Raw genomic sequence first — 15,723 nt, 5'->3', positions numbered from 1 at the left:
CAAAATATTTCCTCTGCCTTACGTAGATGTCTGTGGTGCTTGAGGAATACTTGTACTCGATTAAATTTGGGTACCTCTTGAGATTTCCTTGGGTTTCACTTTTCTTCCTCTGCAGAAGGTCTTGATTGTCTTCGAGAATTTTGTTCAGCAGGTTTTCTCCATCGCCCGCGCCAGTTGGACATGTGTCCTTCTGACGTTCGGATTTTTCACCTGCGCTGTGTGGGACTTCCCTCTCGTTGCTCGAATTGAATTTTTCGTACGAACGAGTGGCATCCCTGCCAGAGTCGTCCTCCGTCACCTCCACGAAACGGCCGTTGTGCGAGTCACAACGATGATCACTTCGTGCATCACTTGGCGTGTCACTCTGCCTTTCGCTGCTCGATTCCCCAAGTGACTCACCATTCGGAAATGAACTGTTGCTGTCATTGGAGCTGAAGCTACTAGAACTATCTCCTTGTTCGTTCACATTTGGTTGCAGATAATGGGAGAGTAGGTCTCTTTCCACACCCTCATCATAACTCAAGTGTGTATATTCGAATGTCCTGTCCGTTTCGTGCACTAAGGAGCTGTTTATCCTGCTCACCATTTTTTCGTATGACTCATCAATGAACATGAGCTGTATGTTTTTGCGCAGCGCGTTGTGGAAAATCTGCAGGGGTGGGAAGGAGGTAGACGTGGGCATGTATACGGAGGCGCTCACTACACACACGAGGTAGACACAACGTAGACACGACGTAGACACGACGTAGACACGACGTAGACATGACGGAGACATGATGGAGACACGACGCAAAACACGTTCATCACAGTGGCCGCCCTCTCTAGCACTAACTATTTTCGCGTCGAAGCCGCACTTCTGCCAGCCGCTCTCGGATGAAAAGCTGCCAGCGCTCCTGGAGTTAAACTCCTCATCCTCCGTGGAGGAGTAAGTAGAGTTAACAACACTTATCCGTTGCGAATTGATGAGTGAGTCGAAGAAACCATCGCACGAGAATATTTTTTTTATTTCCATGAGGAAGTAAAAGGAATCGTATGATATGGAATACTCAGAGTTGTAAAAATAAATTTTGTCATTTTTTAAAATCATAACTTTTCTGTCAAACTGGTCGCTTGAATTTTTCATATACACCTTCATGCAGTACTTCCTTTCTTCCGGCGTCATTTCGAACGGGCTGCCGCTCGACCTCCCCCGTGTGAACTTTTGTTCTTCGAGGTCTCCGCTGTGTAGGCTGCTCACATCTGATTGGCTACTATAGCTGTGTTCGTTATAAGAGTGCCGTTCTACACCTGAGTTGTCCTCTTCGCTTTTACTCTCTCCACTGGAGACGTTCCCCTGGGATTCCTGCGCGGTGACTCCATCACATTGTTCGCCCTCCGACGTGCGGGAACTCGTTTTTGATTTTTTTTTTTCACTTCCAGAATTGTTCATAATTTCGCTTTGGCTAGCTGGGACGTTTGGCCTTTCCCCGTCACTTTCCACCTGACCATGTTCATAATTTTTTTTTTTTTTTTTTTTTTTTTTTTTTTCTTTTTTTTTTTTTTTTTTTTTTTTTTTTTTTTTTTTCTTCCTCTTCTTCATTCTTCCTTCTTCTTTCCTCTTTGTTCATTCCTTTTTTTTTCCATTCCTGAACAAACCCGTCTGTGTCGATGCTGGTGGAGCTGTTATAGGGATTCCTCTTCCTATCGTGGACAGATTTCATAGAGCTGTATTCCTGATTAGCGTCCCATCCGGAGTAGCTATCCGCATCGCTTCTCCTTTGCAATTTGCTGAACGGATTGAGAGACTGAAATATGTTGTAAATGGCCTGTTCCAGGATGTTTGTCCTTGGATGATGTGCCAGCTGATTTGCCTCATCGGCTGCATAATACTTGGTTCGCGAAATTTGTGAGTTTCTACTATTTGGAAGTACATAATAATCCTGTTGGCAAAATTTGGGGAGCGTCTTTTCACCGCTCATTTGTTGATATTTCAATTTGCACTCTTCCACGAAGCTGTCAAAATGGATGTCCACTCGCTTATTCTTTATGTAGAAAAAGAAGTGTCTGTTTTTAACCGGGAAGAGTAGTAGTTTCTGCCGGGGCAAAGTAAGTATGTTTTTTATATACACGAGGAAGTTGATATATTTATTTGAAAAAAAATCTTTGCAATTGGCTTCACTTAGTTGGTTGTATATTTTGATGAAGCTGCATGTGTCGTATATGAGGATGGACTGGAAATCTTCCAAATTCTTTTTGCTTACTTTTTCCTTTTTTATTTTATATACATAACTTTTAATTAAATTCTTGAGCGTAACGGAGAAGAAAAGAACGAAGCAAAATTTTTTTAATCTTTTTTTTAAGCAGTAGTACGTGTCATTTGAATATATTTTTTCTATGTATGAATAGAGCTTCAAGTCGCTTATACTTTTGCACGTGTGTATTTTTTTGATCACTTTTTTGAATATATTTTTGTATATTACTTCCAAGAAGCTTATTAAAGAGTTTACAATTTTTGTGTGTGCATGGGGGAATTTTCCAGATTTCCTTTTCTTCCCCGTGCCTTTCGTCTCGTTGCCTTCTTGCCGCTGCACCTTCTGCCTGTGGATTAGGTGGAACTCCCCCACTTCACCAGGGCCCATTCGTAGCGCGGTCACGTCGGTAGCGCCAATGTCGATTGGGGCCATTTTATCTGCATCCAATACTATTCCGCCCAATGTTCGATCTACACTGCAATTTTCCTCAGCGTCATATCGCTTCTCACCGGGGGGGCCTAAGGACAGTGCCTCCGAAGAAACCATTAAAGGGGATGGCTCGTGGAGATCCCCTCTCTGTTCTTCACCCGTCTTGTGTATCTCTTCATTTCGATTTAGCTGATTCTCCTCCCCTGAGTTGCTACCTTCCTTGTGGTGCCCCTCAGCACGACCGTCATCATCTTTACAGTCAGCTGCACCATATTTCCTAGGGGAATAAATAATTTTCGAGTAAATGTACAAGCTGTTCACGAGAGCACACAAGTAATCATTGAAGTAACTCTTAATGAGTAAAATAAATTTATTTTCATTTTTGTATTTATGAATGAAGAAGTGATTGTATTGCATATCAAGGATGTCAATTTTGTGTTTGTGCATTCTTATAATTTGGGACGACTTTTCACTTTCTTCATTTTGTCTGAAGGCATCATTATAGCCTTGTTCAGGTGATTCGACATGCCCCTTTTCGTACTGGGCACCCCTCCCTGGATCATTTTCGTTGGAAGAGCTGGTTGAATTTATCGAGTTGAACGAAAGGGACAGGGAAGAAAAAAAATCGTTTGTCTTTTCCTTTTCGGTAAAAGTGTTAAACAAGCAAAAATTTTCAAAAAATGAGAAAAACACAAAATTCTCGTTGATTGAATTTGTGTACTTGTAAAAGCTGTTGTGCAATTCACTGGACTCCTTCTTATGGGAATCGTCCCCCTTTCCACTTCTCCTTCTCCGGTTGGACGCAATGTTGTTATTAATTTGGAGGTATTTAAAAATGTTTCGCGGAAGCATGTCCTGCTCTGTTATTAAATTGTATAGCAACTTATGGAAAAAAAAAAGGAGAAATAATTTCAGCTCTTCGTACAACTTGACCAAGGAACTTACGTTTGTTTTTTTTATAATTTCGTCGTACACGTCCAGGATTTTTATAATGTCGATGAAAATGGGCAAAATCAGGAAGGTCTTTTTTTTCTTGATGATTTTTATTTCGCACTCGTCTATGAGCATCCGCTTGATGATGAGGTACGTACTGAACCTGCGAGGGGAAGCGATGGGACATGATGGGAAGTTATGGGACGTGATGAGAAGTGATGGGAAGCGGTGATATGTTCTACCGTGCGGCTCGCCCTGCAGCAGCGATAATACGAATTCGCTGCCATATCGCGCTACCCTCCCGTCTTACCACAACATCGAGTTTATTTTGTTCACATAGGACGCGCACAGCACGTATATGTTGTCAAACAGGTTTACGTTCCGGATTTCCAGCTTTTTCAGAATAATGTATATTTTGTAAAAAAAGTTCAAAATTACCTGAACAGTTCATAAAAAAAAAAAAAAAAAAAGAAAGAAAAATATGTATAGGACTTTTTCCCTTTTGGCTAGCTAGTTTTTTTTTTTTTTTTTTTTTTTTCCTTACCAAGGTGTTAGAGAGGGAAAAATCAAAATAGTGATTATTCCAGATTGACACAAATAGGTGGCAAACCTACGGGGGTGGGAGAAATATGTCATGATGGACACGGGCGTATGTGCAAACTTGAACAGGTAGACCATACAATACATACACGCGTGCATCGGGACAAATGCGCTACTTACCGACTCGAAGTAAATTTTGTGAATTCGCTTCTTCCTACCGTATTGGGAAGCATTCAACTTCATCAGAAGTTTCACGCCCCGAGTTATGTAACTGTCGCAAATGTCTACAAACTGAAGGGGAGGAAAAGGGGCATTAGTGTGTGCAGGTGCTCTTCTTGCACGTGCCTTTTGTGTCAATTTTTTTTTTTTTTTTTATAAAAATATTATTGCAGGATTGCAGAGTATTTTCGTGTGCTTTACCTTTTGAATTGGTATAATGGTATAGGGCAAATTGGACAGGACATTGAACAAAATGAGGAGGAAAAAATAATGGTCAATCATCTTTTTCTTTCTGTAAAGCTTCTTTAACGTCACGGAGTTCCTCCCAAATATTTGAACGATGAATTTCTCATTTTCATTTTTAACTTGAATTTCTTCCAAGTATAAGTCGCATTCGATAGCAACCTTCGAATGGGATGGGGAGAGAAAAAAAAAAAAAAAAAAAAAAATGTGAAACAAGCAGGGACTGAATAATTAAAATGGGGTGAACGTCTCATGAGGGTGGAAGCGTTGTTGCGAGAATACACGTAATCTTTTGCACATTGGGGAATATGGGGTGTAATATAGAGGTACCCCCCCAAACAAGGTAGGACCAAAATTTCAGACACGAGAATACTTCTCCTATTGCCCGCCGCCATGCTAACCTTCTTAAATCTCCTCACGAGGTAGCCATAGGCCTTTCGAGAAGACAAATGTCTTGTCTTCTGTTTGTTCTGACCATGTTCAGGCTTACTTTCAAATGAACTTTTAATATAACTGGAATTTAGGAAGGAGTAAATTTGGGAGAGGTACTTATTTTCGCTGCTTTCATTCTTGGTTGGTTCGTTATGACTTTTTTCTTCTGTCATTTTTTTCTCCTTTCACTTTGCTTTCTTTCATTTTTTCTTCGCCCCTTGTTTAAACGGAGATGGCAAAATGGGGTTTGTCGGTGTGCAGCTCGCGCAGGGCGGTGACTCGGTTGGTTGATCGGTCGGCTATTTAATCGTCCAGAGGTTGGTTATCAGTCATCCCCTCAACATGTCAACTCTTGGTCTCAGTAAAGGTGTAGACCATGAGATTTCGCGTCATCCCATATGCAAAAAGGAGAGCAAAGGGCAGAGAGACCTTTTTTATAATTTATGCTTCTCTTCGAATGGCAATTTGTATGGAACAAAGGGAAACAATAATTGTTGAACTTTTTTTTTTTTTTCTGTTTTTTTTGACATCGCCTGGGGTTTACGTGGCGAAGAGAAGTGCACAAAAGTTGCGAGCAAAAAATTGTACAACAAGAAAAATGCATAAACGATGCCTGCACAACGAAGTGGTCACACGGCACGATGGCTCTTTTCACATTTGTAGTTCGCGAGGACATTGTAAAAAGGCGTATCTGTGCACGGGGCTTTTGCCGCGACTGCCTTTTAAAAAAAAAAAGAAAAGAAAAAAGGAATAAGAAAGAGCAAGGTGAAAAAAAAGCATTACGAATAAGCAATAACTTTACGCAGTTGAATTAATTTTTCGAAAAGGTGCGTTTTTTTTTGCGTTTGCGACTTTCCCCCATTTACAGCGCCCTGCACAACACTCTGTAAAGCTATGTGCAACAGAAGGGTCCCATTTGGATATGCTACGTAGGAAGAGACGTAGCCCCATTTTACATTCGTAGTGGTTTTCACTCTGGGCGAGCGAGGGATCAATATTCATCAGAAGGGAAAACAAATTTAACAAATTCAATGTGGAATTATTGGCGGAGTTCTCAAATGAGGATGGAGAAAAAAAAAATAAAATAAGGAACAATATGGAATGAAAATTATACTCATATGTGTGTCGCGTCACCGGGGGGTGAAACCACATACGTGAAACTTATACAAAGGGGAGACGTGCTTGCGGGGACGATTAAGTATTCACCCATTCGCAAGCACGTAGGGTGTGGGAAGCGACTGCTTATCCCCACAGAGGTGTGTGTCCAAATGACACAATGGAAAAACGAATTTGTAGGAGGAAGTCATGCATGGAGCATATACTCAGTCAGGTAGCACATCAAAAAAATGGAAAATATTTTTTTTTATTTCAAGATAGGCAACATGATTATTGCAGTTTTCACAAAAAACGGCGTGATATATTTGTGATTTTTCGTCCTCCCCGTTTTTTTCTCCTTCGGGGGTTTCTTCACACTTGGGCTGGGCGAGCTCTGTTTGGTTCTCTTCTTTGCACACAGGGGGTGGGATCTTTGGGTCACCGTGCTGGTGGCTGCGTTTGCCTCTACCTAATTTGCCGTCGTCACCGTTCTCCGTTGCATTTATTTCGTGCTCATGAATAACTCGCTTGTCGTCTATTCGCACATTCACCGCGTATAAGCTTCTGTACTGGTTGACGTAGTTCTCGTGCCTGCGTTGGAGGGGAAAGGGCAATAGGAATGAAACGTGCAGCACAGATAAGCGGGCCTGATGAGGGACAAATGAAAACTTTATTTACCTCTGACTTTGGTAGCAAACGGGGATGAAGCATCCGCAACAGCACAAACTCGAGTCGCAGTTTTTGGTGTAGAATCCTGGCAGGAACAAAAAAAAAAAAAAAAAAAAAAAAAAAACGAGCATGTACACGTGTGCGCAAAGACGTGTATATATAAGTGCAATTATATATAGCTTTGCGTGCACTCTGAGCAACAGTGCAATTCTGTTAGACCACAATTGGAGAAGCTTGTCCGCGGCTTTATTTGCCTTTTCGATCTTACTATATTTTTTGTTCACGTATTCTTCTTCGAAAATGTCTATCCGTTCGTCATAAAATTCCAATGCTGCTTTTTCCTTTTCGCCGATGCCGTCATCGTCGACGTTGTCTTCGTTCAGGTTGTCTTTGTTGGGGGTAGTCTTCTGTTCCCCCTGGGAATTTACACTGTGGTCACTTGTCCGATTTTGCCCATTTTCTGCTCGGCAGTTTTGTTTGGGCTTCTCACGGGGGAGATTCTCACCTGGGAGAGATACAAAAATGGGGATGGAAACATTAGGGGCCCTTTGTGATGATAAAAATGGCGAACACGTCATGTCACATTGAAATAGAGTAATTTTTTTTTTTGGCAAAAATTGTGAGCTAGCTAACATGTATAATTATATGTGTGCTGTTTTTTTTTTTTTACCTGAATCGTTAATGTTCAAAAATGACTTGGCAACATTTATGCCCTTTTCTTTGGCCAATTCCTTTGCATTTTCTGGGCGATCATTTGTTTTTATTTCGTTAATCAAAAGGCTAATCACATTATTTACCCGTTTTGAATTCATGTGGACAGATTGGCAGTTCGGGAAAATAGAAATTGAAGAACAAAAATTATGAACGGTTCATAATTTTTTTTTTTTTTTTTTTCAAAACGAGTGTGCATTCATGGGAGTAGGTGACGTACACACCACAGTTGGGAATGTAGACAGTCGTTCGATCTGTTTTGTGCGTCCTTTCGGGGGGGGGTGGACTGAGTTGAGCATTTCCGTAGGTCAGTTTGACGAGCACGTTTTTTTCACCTTTACGCGTTTGCGGTTTACTTCCTACAGTATGCTTCTTAAACTTCGAAATGGTTTCCCTGGTAGGTGAGTCAGTTCAAAGTAACAGACCCCCCTGTCGATGACAATGCTAAACGAGGACACTAATTACCACGAAATTTACTTTTCAATAAAAAGTCCTACGTTCCGGGTCTGTTTCCTGGAGGTAGCATTTTCGGCAGTTGTGAACACGTGGACCAAAATGAACGATAAAAATAGTTACGTAAAAAATGTTTGTTTAAAAAAGAATCGCAAGGGGGGTAATACAAAACGGGAGTGGTTATTTGGTTATTTTTTTAATGCATATTTTTTTTTTTTTTTTTTTTTTTTGCAATTCTAAACAGTACAATTAACATTTTTTTTTTTGTCGTTTGTGAGAACCACATGTAATCTCCTTTGACAAATTAAAAATGAAGCATTATGGCTTCTTCAAAAAGAAAAGCTTACAAAGTAGAGTTAATTCCGTTCAAATGTTTGAGGGACCAAACAGAACTGTATTTTTTTTTTTCTTCTTTTTGTGGTATTTATTCCTTGTACTTTGTGTCAGGTTATGGTTCCTTCCGTGAAGAACGACGAACCGTTCACCTGAATGCCACATGGAAATTTTTATTTCCGCTTTTCCTCTATAAATATAGTTAAAAAAAAAAAAACAAAGTTGCCTTTTATTTTTTTAAAACATCAAAGGGCATAATTTACGGAAATGTAGCAACACATTGGGGTGGTAAACAAATGCGGATTTGAATGCTTATAGAAAAATGCATCCATCTCATCGCAAACGTTGGCGTGATATTATCGGTTCCACCCTGATGGATTTTACTTGTGACATACGGGCTATTTATAGGAAAAGTATCACAAAAAAAAAGGGGTTTTTAAAGGGGTTTGGCTCCCAGGATAGCGACCACAAACGCATATATACAGGATAATGTGCACTCGCGCTCTAGCCCCTGGCACCGTTGCGCATTTTTCACAATCCTGAGAAGTAAAATATAGCATACTATATACTTGGGTTTTTCTCCCACTATAATATATTGTTGCGTTCCTCGTTTTGCGAGTGACGGGTAACCCGCTGCGTTGTACACAATTGGTACAAATAAAATTAACGCTATATCTCCGTAAGCACGCGTATATGTGCGGAGCATACCTTTGGCATAAAACCCCACTGAAGAAAATTTATTTTTACATAAACGAACCTCACAAGTTTACTTAGGTAATTTTTTTTTTTTTTTTGCCAATTTGAATTTTAATTCCTTTTTGCAAAATTAATTTTTACGTTTTTTTTTTTTTTTTTTTTATTATCCTTGTGACTCATCTGAGCAGTTTTAGATTCCCCCATTTCCTGTCGTGACAAATCGAACCAAAGCAACAAAACCTATTCACGTCGCATTTACCATTACCTTACAACATAAAGGCGAGGAGGATAAACATCGCTGAAACTTTTGAACGCCATCTTTACAGTTTAAATTTCAACAGGTAAGAACCAAAAAAGCAGAGGCCTCATGAACGCTCACATCACTTGATGCTTAGGCGCGCAGATATACCTGCGTATGCCTGTGAGTATTCACCACGTATGCACAATGGAAAACGCGTAGAAGGGTTATAAAACGCATGATTGAGATAGATGGCTGTTTTTTTTTTTTTTTTTTTTTTTGTGCCCCCTCTCTATGAGAGATGAGCTGAACAGTGGGTTAATACTGTTGTATTATAAATGGGCGTACGGATGAGGGCCGCAACAAGAGGCTTCATTTTTTCCGTCACCATGGGAGGGACCAAATTTGCATTTCTGCTTCCCCCACGCAACTATTAATGCCTTGTTCGATTTCCCCAACGCAAACCGTTCATTGTTTCCCGTTTTCCCCCATTCACCGCAGTTTTCGCCCATCAAAATGCCAAAGAAACGCAGAAACGGAGGAAGGTCCAAGCACAACCGAGGCCACGTGAACCCCTTGAGGTGTTCCAACTGTGGAAGGTGTGTTCCCAAGGACAAGGCCATTAAAAGATTCAACATTAGGAATATCGTCGACACGTCCGCTCAGAGAGATATAAAGGAGGCCTCAGTTTACTCCACATTTCAGTTACCGAAATTGTACATCAAGCAGTGCTATTGCGTTTCATGCGCCATTCACTCGCGTTTTGTGAGAGTTAGATCGAGAGAACAAAGAAGAGTACGAAAGGAAACATCCAAGCATGTCAACCCATCGCAGTTGTAGGCTAGAGAGGGGGTAATGGGTCTATCCATGGAAATTAGGGGCGAAGGGATGAACAGGTCACTTCGTCTTAGTTACCCGTAAGGGATTCCCTTTCTTTTCGTTCCCCTTGTGTTTTTTTTTTTTTTTTTTTTTTTTTCTTTACCATCACGACAACTATTGCATGTACAATTGCCCAATGCACACGTGCCCTTTGCGAACCGTTTAGCCACTGCGCAAGTCTATCTCGGAACGAAGACCACTTCGTTTTAAAAGCTAATTTTCGAAAAAACGCACAATATTTAGCAGTCCCCGTTTAGGGATGAAATAAAGAGAAAGGAGTTATTAACATAGCATGATTTGGGAGATAAAAGAGGTGTTACAATTTGGCCACCTCCCCTCCAATTGAGCGTTCCCTCAGGGATGGGCGACATTTTGGCTGAGGGACATGTCCCCTGAAAAGTACACTCATTTTTATTCTTAAAGTGGTTGTCAGTTCAACTAGGTGCTGCTCGTTTTTGTCTGCTTTGTTGGGAATCGCCTGAACGGTCATATTTTTGTTGTTTTTTTTTTTTTTGAAATGGTCAGAAAAAAAAAAATATATATAGCTACAGTTTGCAATAGCTAGCTAGCTAGCTGCTGTGAAGGTGTACATACACACAAAGGTGCCTCATTTATGTTGCATACAGGGGGAAAAGCAGGACCATGCCAAGCATGTCACCTGCACTGCACACACCCCCTTAAAGGAAATCTCCCCCCGCTAGGGGAGTAGCTGCGAACGCATGTAGCTCAACAAATAAAGTTTAACCTCCTCCTCGGTCTGGGGAATGAACGATATTTCTGAATTATTTTCAAAGGACATGTCAAAAATGGTGGTTAAGTAGTAAGCATTTTTTTTCAGGTCAAAACAATAAGCTGCAATTTTTATTTGAATTTTTTCAGCATCACAATAAATCACTTTGCCCCTAAACGATACAACAGAGTTGCAGGGTACGGGCAGAATGTACTGAACTTCGTTTAACTCGATAAGGACTGGGCGAGCAACGTAGTGCTTGATTATGGTCATGGCGTGACAGAAGGAGCGGTACGCGAGGTATCCACCAAAGGTGACGTTGTGAATGTTTTTAAATTCCGAAGATATGAAGTTCTTCGACTCAATGTAAGAATCTTTGCAGTAGAAGTTATTTTTGCCCGTGTAGAAGGCTATATCGTTTTTGTCCAAAATGTGTCCGATGATGGTTAGGGCGTTTTTTCCCTGCGCGTTGGTTGCAGTCTGAGCTGCTCCTGACGCGCTCCCCCCGTTGGCCAATTTTGCCTGAACATGGCCATACTCAAAAATGTCCGTAGTTTGGTACTCATTTTTCTCATAGGTCTTTTTCTGCACTGGAGTGTTTTTAAAATAATCCAGCATGAAGTTTATATCTTCCTGTTGTAAAAAATTATTTTTCACGTCCTTGTGGTTAAACAAATTTTGCACATCCTTCAGGTGGGCCGCAAAGAGACTTACCTGCTCGTACTTCTCATTCTGGTGCGAGTTAATAACAGGCACCACTTCCTGCGGTTTGAATGTTAAGCTGTTTATATTTACAAACGTTGTGTATATGTCAAAAATAAGATTATTCTCTTGGAAGAAATCCAACTTCAATATGTATGAGGTGTTCCCCGAATGGACAACGTAACAGTTGATGGTCAGTGGCTTTTGTTCATAAAGGCAGAAACAAAACTCGTGGTGGAGTTGGCTCTTTTCGTACACCTTCAAGTTGTTAAACAGGACTGTGACAAAATTGTACTTGTCGTTTTTTTTGTACCCTCCTATGCTATGTCTGTACACAACGTCTGCAGCGAGCGTGTCGATTATCTCAATGATGTGTTTGTAGAAGTAGGCTCGGTCTAATTCGTTCAGAACGGGGATGTTGAACTGGATGAACGAATCCAAGAAGTTTGTCCCTCCAGTTGCACTAGCGCCGTTGCTAACATCCGCCTTGGTTTCCCCCTTGGGTAAGCTTTTCTCCCCTACATGGGTATTGTCACTATGAGAAGGTTCGCTTGGTGTAAGGGAGGCATTCACTCCATTTACGATACTGCCCTGTCCGACAGAGTCCTTACTTGCCACCTTAATTTGGATACTCTGGGTGTCTATCTTGTACTTATGCTTCAACATAAAAAAGGTGAGGGGACATGACTTCTCAATTGGTGTTACGTTTAAATTGTTTTCGGATAGGTGGACGTGCAGCTTCTCCTTCTTCAGACTTAGCGTTTTTTCTTTTAGCGCTTTAAACATTTCATTGTTGAGGGAATCCAACTTGAGGGTGATTTTTCCTGATGTTGCCATTCTTCTTAGCGGTAATAAAACAGTGGTGACGTTGGAGTTTTTCAGAACTTTGAGCTTTTGCATTAATATTTTTTTTTTTTTTTTTTTTTTTTTTGTATGGGTTTACCCAGGGTGTGGGGGGTAAGATGAAAACTAATGGGGCTCGTCACTCGCGAGTACGTTTGTACGAACGTGGGGTCAACTTTGGGTGAGCTAGGGGTGCAACAATAACCTAATCCACTTGATGCTCCACTGGTTAGGCGTAGTAGCAAGTGTGTAGTTGTACGTATATTAATGGGCACAATTCAAGCGCACGCTTGGTTCACAATGGAAGGGAAGAGGGTAGTGGTGGAATGTATACTTATGCATATGACTATACATCCTTATGTGTACTCGGGGGCTTCCCCATAAACTACACATTCAATTTTGAGCCTCGCACTGATGCAGCGTTAAGATTCCTACTAGCAATGGCTCTCTAAAAGGATCTATTGGTGATACGACTTTAATCAAAGTAGGGGTGGGGAAACACTTGACGGGGATCAACATTTATGTGTATTTCTTCACATTATGTTCTGTTACGTGAAAAAGAATATATATGCACTAATATTTAATGCAAGTGTTGAAATACACAAGGTTCGTGCTTATGTGTGCTTACTTATGTGCGTAGGTGTTGGTTGATCAGCGTGACTATTTTTAATGCCAAATCGGGGATGGGCTTAGCAAAAAGCTGCTTGCGGCCCCTTAGGTTTGCAGCGAAGTGAAAACGCCGATATGTGGTCGGTTCTGCATTACCCCTTTTCGATGCACCTAAATGGGCGGGAGGGGACAAAATAGCTAGCATGAACAAATGTGCCTCGATCACTTCTGCAAATGCACTGTTCAAAAAGAAACGTTGTCAACGCAGTTTGGCGCTATGTATGTAGATATATATGGGGGAATATGAAAAAAGAAAGAAGAAAAAATATTTTTAATTTTCACCTGGTGCAGAAGTGGGCCCTACGGGGGAATTAGCCCTTTTATGTGCTTCACACGGTGTGCTTCTCCATCACAAGGGGAATTATTTTGTCCTTTTGGTTGATTCGCGTGGAACTTATTTCTTCTTGTGCGCATGGATGTGTATATTTGGCGAGGCCATGAAATCCCTTTTCCCCACGCTGTTATGTACGTCTTTTCGTTTGAGCCTTTTGGTAAACGACTCCCTTTGCTCGCCTGTAGTACGCGTCAAATTTTGTGCACATGAAAAAAAAAAAAAAAAAAAAAGCAATTTACATATCGCGCCGTGTACACTTGCTTCCCAGTTCACAGAATTATAAGAGTTGAAAAGTGGGCGAAACGAAAAAAAAAGAGGAAATCAACAGGAGAAGGAAGCATTTTAATCACCGCTGTTCAAAGCAGTATTTGTTTATGAACCTTCGGCCTTCGCAGCTGGCACAGCATCGCACAGGGCATAAGTTATTCCAGAAGGCGCACACTGTTGGGAAAAACAGAGGAACAGTCAGTCAGTCCATCCATACTTTGAGGAAGCATACCTGGAAGAGGATTCTCCACGTTAACCAAGAATCAGGTGAGCGCGTGAGTGAGCACATGGGGGAATTTCACATGCCACTGTGCCTACTTGAATGGGTATACAGGCATATATATGTGCACACATTCTTGCACACGTTAGGAGACATCCTAAAAGTTGCCGTTTGGAAAGTATGCGCATGTGCTAGGGAAAAATAGAAAACCACAGTTGTGCTGGTGTAGACCGGTCGAATTGTCAAACAAGGGAACATTCAAATGTTCACCATTCTATGGTTATTTCTGAATAAGTGGATAAGCAGACTGTGTGAGCGAGGCAGTAGTTGCAGCAAATTCTGCAGCTAAATAATAGCTACTTGGCCCCAATGTGCATTATTTTGAAAAATTTACCTGAACAAGAGGAAAAAAAAAAAAAAAAAAAACACCTTTTGGCTAGCTGCCTTATTTTGTGCGCCAATGTTGCTCCATTCCCGAGGTGTTTCCCACACGTGCAGAGTGGTCCGTTGTGGGGGTGGAGGGGGCACCTATAAGAAAGCGCGTGTGTGATCCATTTAAGAAGGCCAACTTTGGCACATTTATTTGTCTGTTTGTGTATGTGTTTGCTTCTTTATTTACTTATTTTGTTTTTTCCCCGCAATGCAGCACGATGGACAACCTACCGTGGGTGGAGAAATACAGGCCGAAGAAGCTGGACGACATTGTGCACCAAACGAACGCAGTTTCCATGCTGAAGGAGGTGGTGCGGACGAAGAACATGCCGCACTTAATCTTCCACGGTCCCCCTGGCACAGGAAAAACATCGGCCATCAACGCTTTAGCGCATGAATTATTTGGAAGAGACAACATAAGCGAACGTGTGCTTGAATTAAACGCTTCAGATGACCGAGGGATAAATGTGGTTAGGGAAAAAATAAAAGCGTACACAAGAATAAGTATAAGTAAAAACAAAATAAACAGCGAGACGAATGAAACCTTACCGCCATGGAAGTTAGTCGTTTTGGATGAAGCGGACATGATGACAGAAGATGCACAGTCAGCATTGAGAAGAATAATTGAAATTTATTCCAACGTAACAAGGTTTATATTGATATGTAATTATATTCATAAAATTTCTGACCCGATATATAGTAGGTGTTCATGTTACCGATTTCAAGGTATACCAATTAATATAAAGAAGGAGAAGTTACTTTACATTTGCAAAAGTGAAGGGATTAACATTGTGGATGACGCTTTGGATAAAATTATCGAGACCACTCAAGGGGATCTGCGAAGAGCAGTGTCCATTTTGCAACTGTGTTCATGTATTGATCCCACGATAACACTCGAATCTGTGTTGGACGTGTCCGGGTTGCCAGCTGATGATATTATTTCTAAGATTATTGATGCGTGCAAAATGAAGGACTTAAAAAATGTGGAGAAGGCTGTGCAGGACGTGATTGAGGATGGGTACGACGTTGCGTACATTTTTAAAGCGCTTAATAATTACTTTGTTATGAATACAGAGTACCAGGATTCAGTGAAGAGCCAGATTTTGTTGGAGCTGTCGCGCCACGACTACCGCCTGCACAGCGGGGCGACGAAGTATATCCAGCTCATGAGCTTCGCTTCGTCTGTGCACTCGTTGTTGAACGCGGCGTAGCAGGGGCGGGCCATGCGGAGTGGGCAAGGGTTTTCACAGACCAGGCGAACTGCACAAGTGAATGTCCGTGTGGGGGTAGGTGACCCAAGGAGGAGAGCATGAGGTGATTTTTCTGCTGTCCCTCTTTTTGGCGCTCATCATCCTGTCTCATTTCTCCCTTCATTGTGCTTATCTAGTACATCCTTCATGGCGCTTTTTTTTTTTTTTTTTTTTT

At 41.3% G+C, this 15,723-nt stretch overlaps 6 protein-coding genes across 6 annotated transcripts in view; 2 read left to right on the top strand and 4 right to left on the bottom strand.

The window, feature by feature from the left end:
- The window catches only part of AK88_03018 (uncharacterized protein), a gene marked incomplete at both ends in the record, with an annotated part of 4,280 nt that extends 2,851 nt beyond the window's left edge, over positions 1-1,429 (bottom strand). Inside the window, 2 exons of the mRNA XM_012480641.1 lie at positions 23-649; positions 833-1,429. Of these exons, the coding sequence (XP_012336064.1) occupies positions 23-649; positions 833-1,429 (1,224 nt within the window). The remainder of the gene's footprint in view (positions 1-22; positions 650-832) is intronic.
- Positions 1,430-1,490: 61 nt separating this feature from the next.
- On the bottom strand, positions 1,491-5,200 carry AK88_03017 (uncharacterized protein; the record flags this gene model as incomplete). The annotated part of the gene is made up of 6 exons (XM_012480640.1): positions 1,491-3,756; positions 3,904-4,031; positions 4,138-4,203; positions 4,314-4,424; positions 4,554-4,757; positions 4,997-5,200. The coding sequence occupies 6 exons, from the start codon at positions 5,198-5,200 to the stop codon at positions 1,491-1,493; spliced, it is 2,979 nt and encodes a 992-aa protein (XP_012336063.1).
- A 1,149-nt stretch (positions 5,201-6,349) lies between these two features.
- Positions 6,350-7,603, bottom strand: AK88_03016 (uncharacterized protein; the record flags this gene model as incomplete). The annotated part of the gene is made up of 4 exons (XM_012480639.1): positions 6,350-6,713; positions 6,801-6,876; positions 7,060-7,296; positions 7,462-7,603. The coding sequence occupies 4 exons, from the start codon at positions 7,601-7,603 to the stop codon at positions 6,350-6,352; spliced, it is 819 nt and encodes a 272-aa protein (XP_012336062.1).
- A 340-nt stretch (positions 7,604-7,943) lies between these two features.
- On the top strand, positions 7,944-10,062 carry AK88_03015 (40S ribosomal protein; the record flags this gene model as incomplete). The annotated part of the gene is made up of 2 exons (XM_012480638.1): positions 7,944-8,078; positions 9,724-10,062. 2 exons carry the CDS (start codon positions 7,944-7,946, stop codon positions 10,060-10,062), a joined length of 474 nt encoding a protein of 157 aa, XP_012336061.1.
- Positions 10,063-10,798: 736 nt separating this feature from the next.
- On the bottom strand, positions 10,799-12,433 carry AK88_03014 (uncharacterized protein; the record flags this gene model as incomplete). Its single annotated transcript, XM_012480637.1, has 1 exon — positions 10,799-12,433. One exon carries the CDS (start codon positions 12,431-12,433, stop codon positions 10,799-10,801), a length of 1,635 nt encoding a protein of 544 aa, XP_012336060.1.
- Positions 12,434-14,516: 2,083 nt separating this feature from the next.
- AK88_03013 (uncharacterized protein) lies at positions 14,517-15,509 on the top strand (the record flags this gene model as incomplete). The annotated part of the gene is made up of 1 exon (XM_012480636.1): positions 14,517-15,509. One exon carries the CDS (start codon positions 14,517-14,519, stop codon positions 15,507-15,509), a length of 993 nt encoding a protein of 330 aa, XP_012336059.1.
- Between the last annotated feature and the right edge of the window lie 214 nt (positions 15,510-15,723).

Source organism: Plasmodium fragile, assembly GCF_000956335.1.
Source record: "Plasmodium fragile strain nilgiri unplaced genomic scaffold supercont1.32, whole genome shotgun sequence".
In the NCBI taxonomy this organism is placed as follows: Eukaryota; Apicomplexa; class Aconoidasida; order Haemosporida; family Plasmodiidae; genus Plasmodium; species Plasmodium fragile.
The sequence above is the reverse complement of the archived record's forward strand: the minus strand, read 5'-3'. Positions and strand labels throughout refer to the sequence as shown.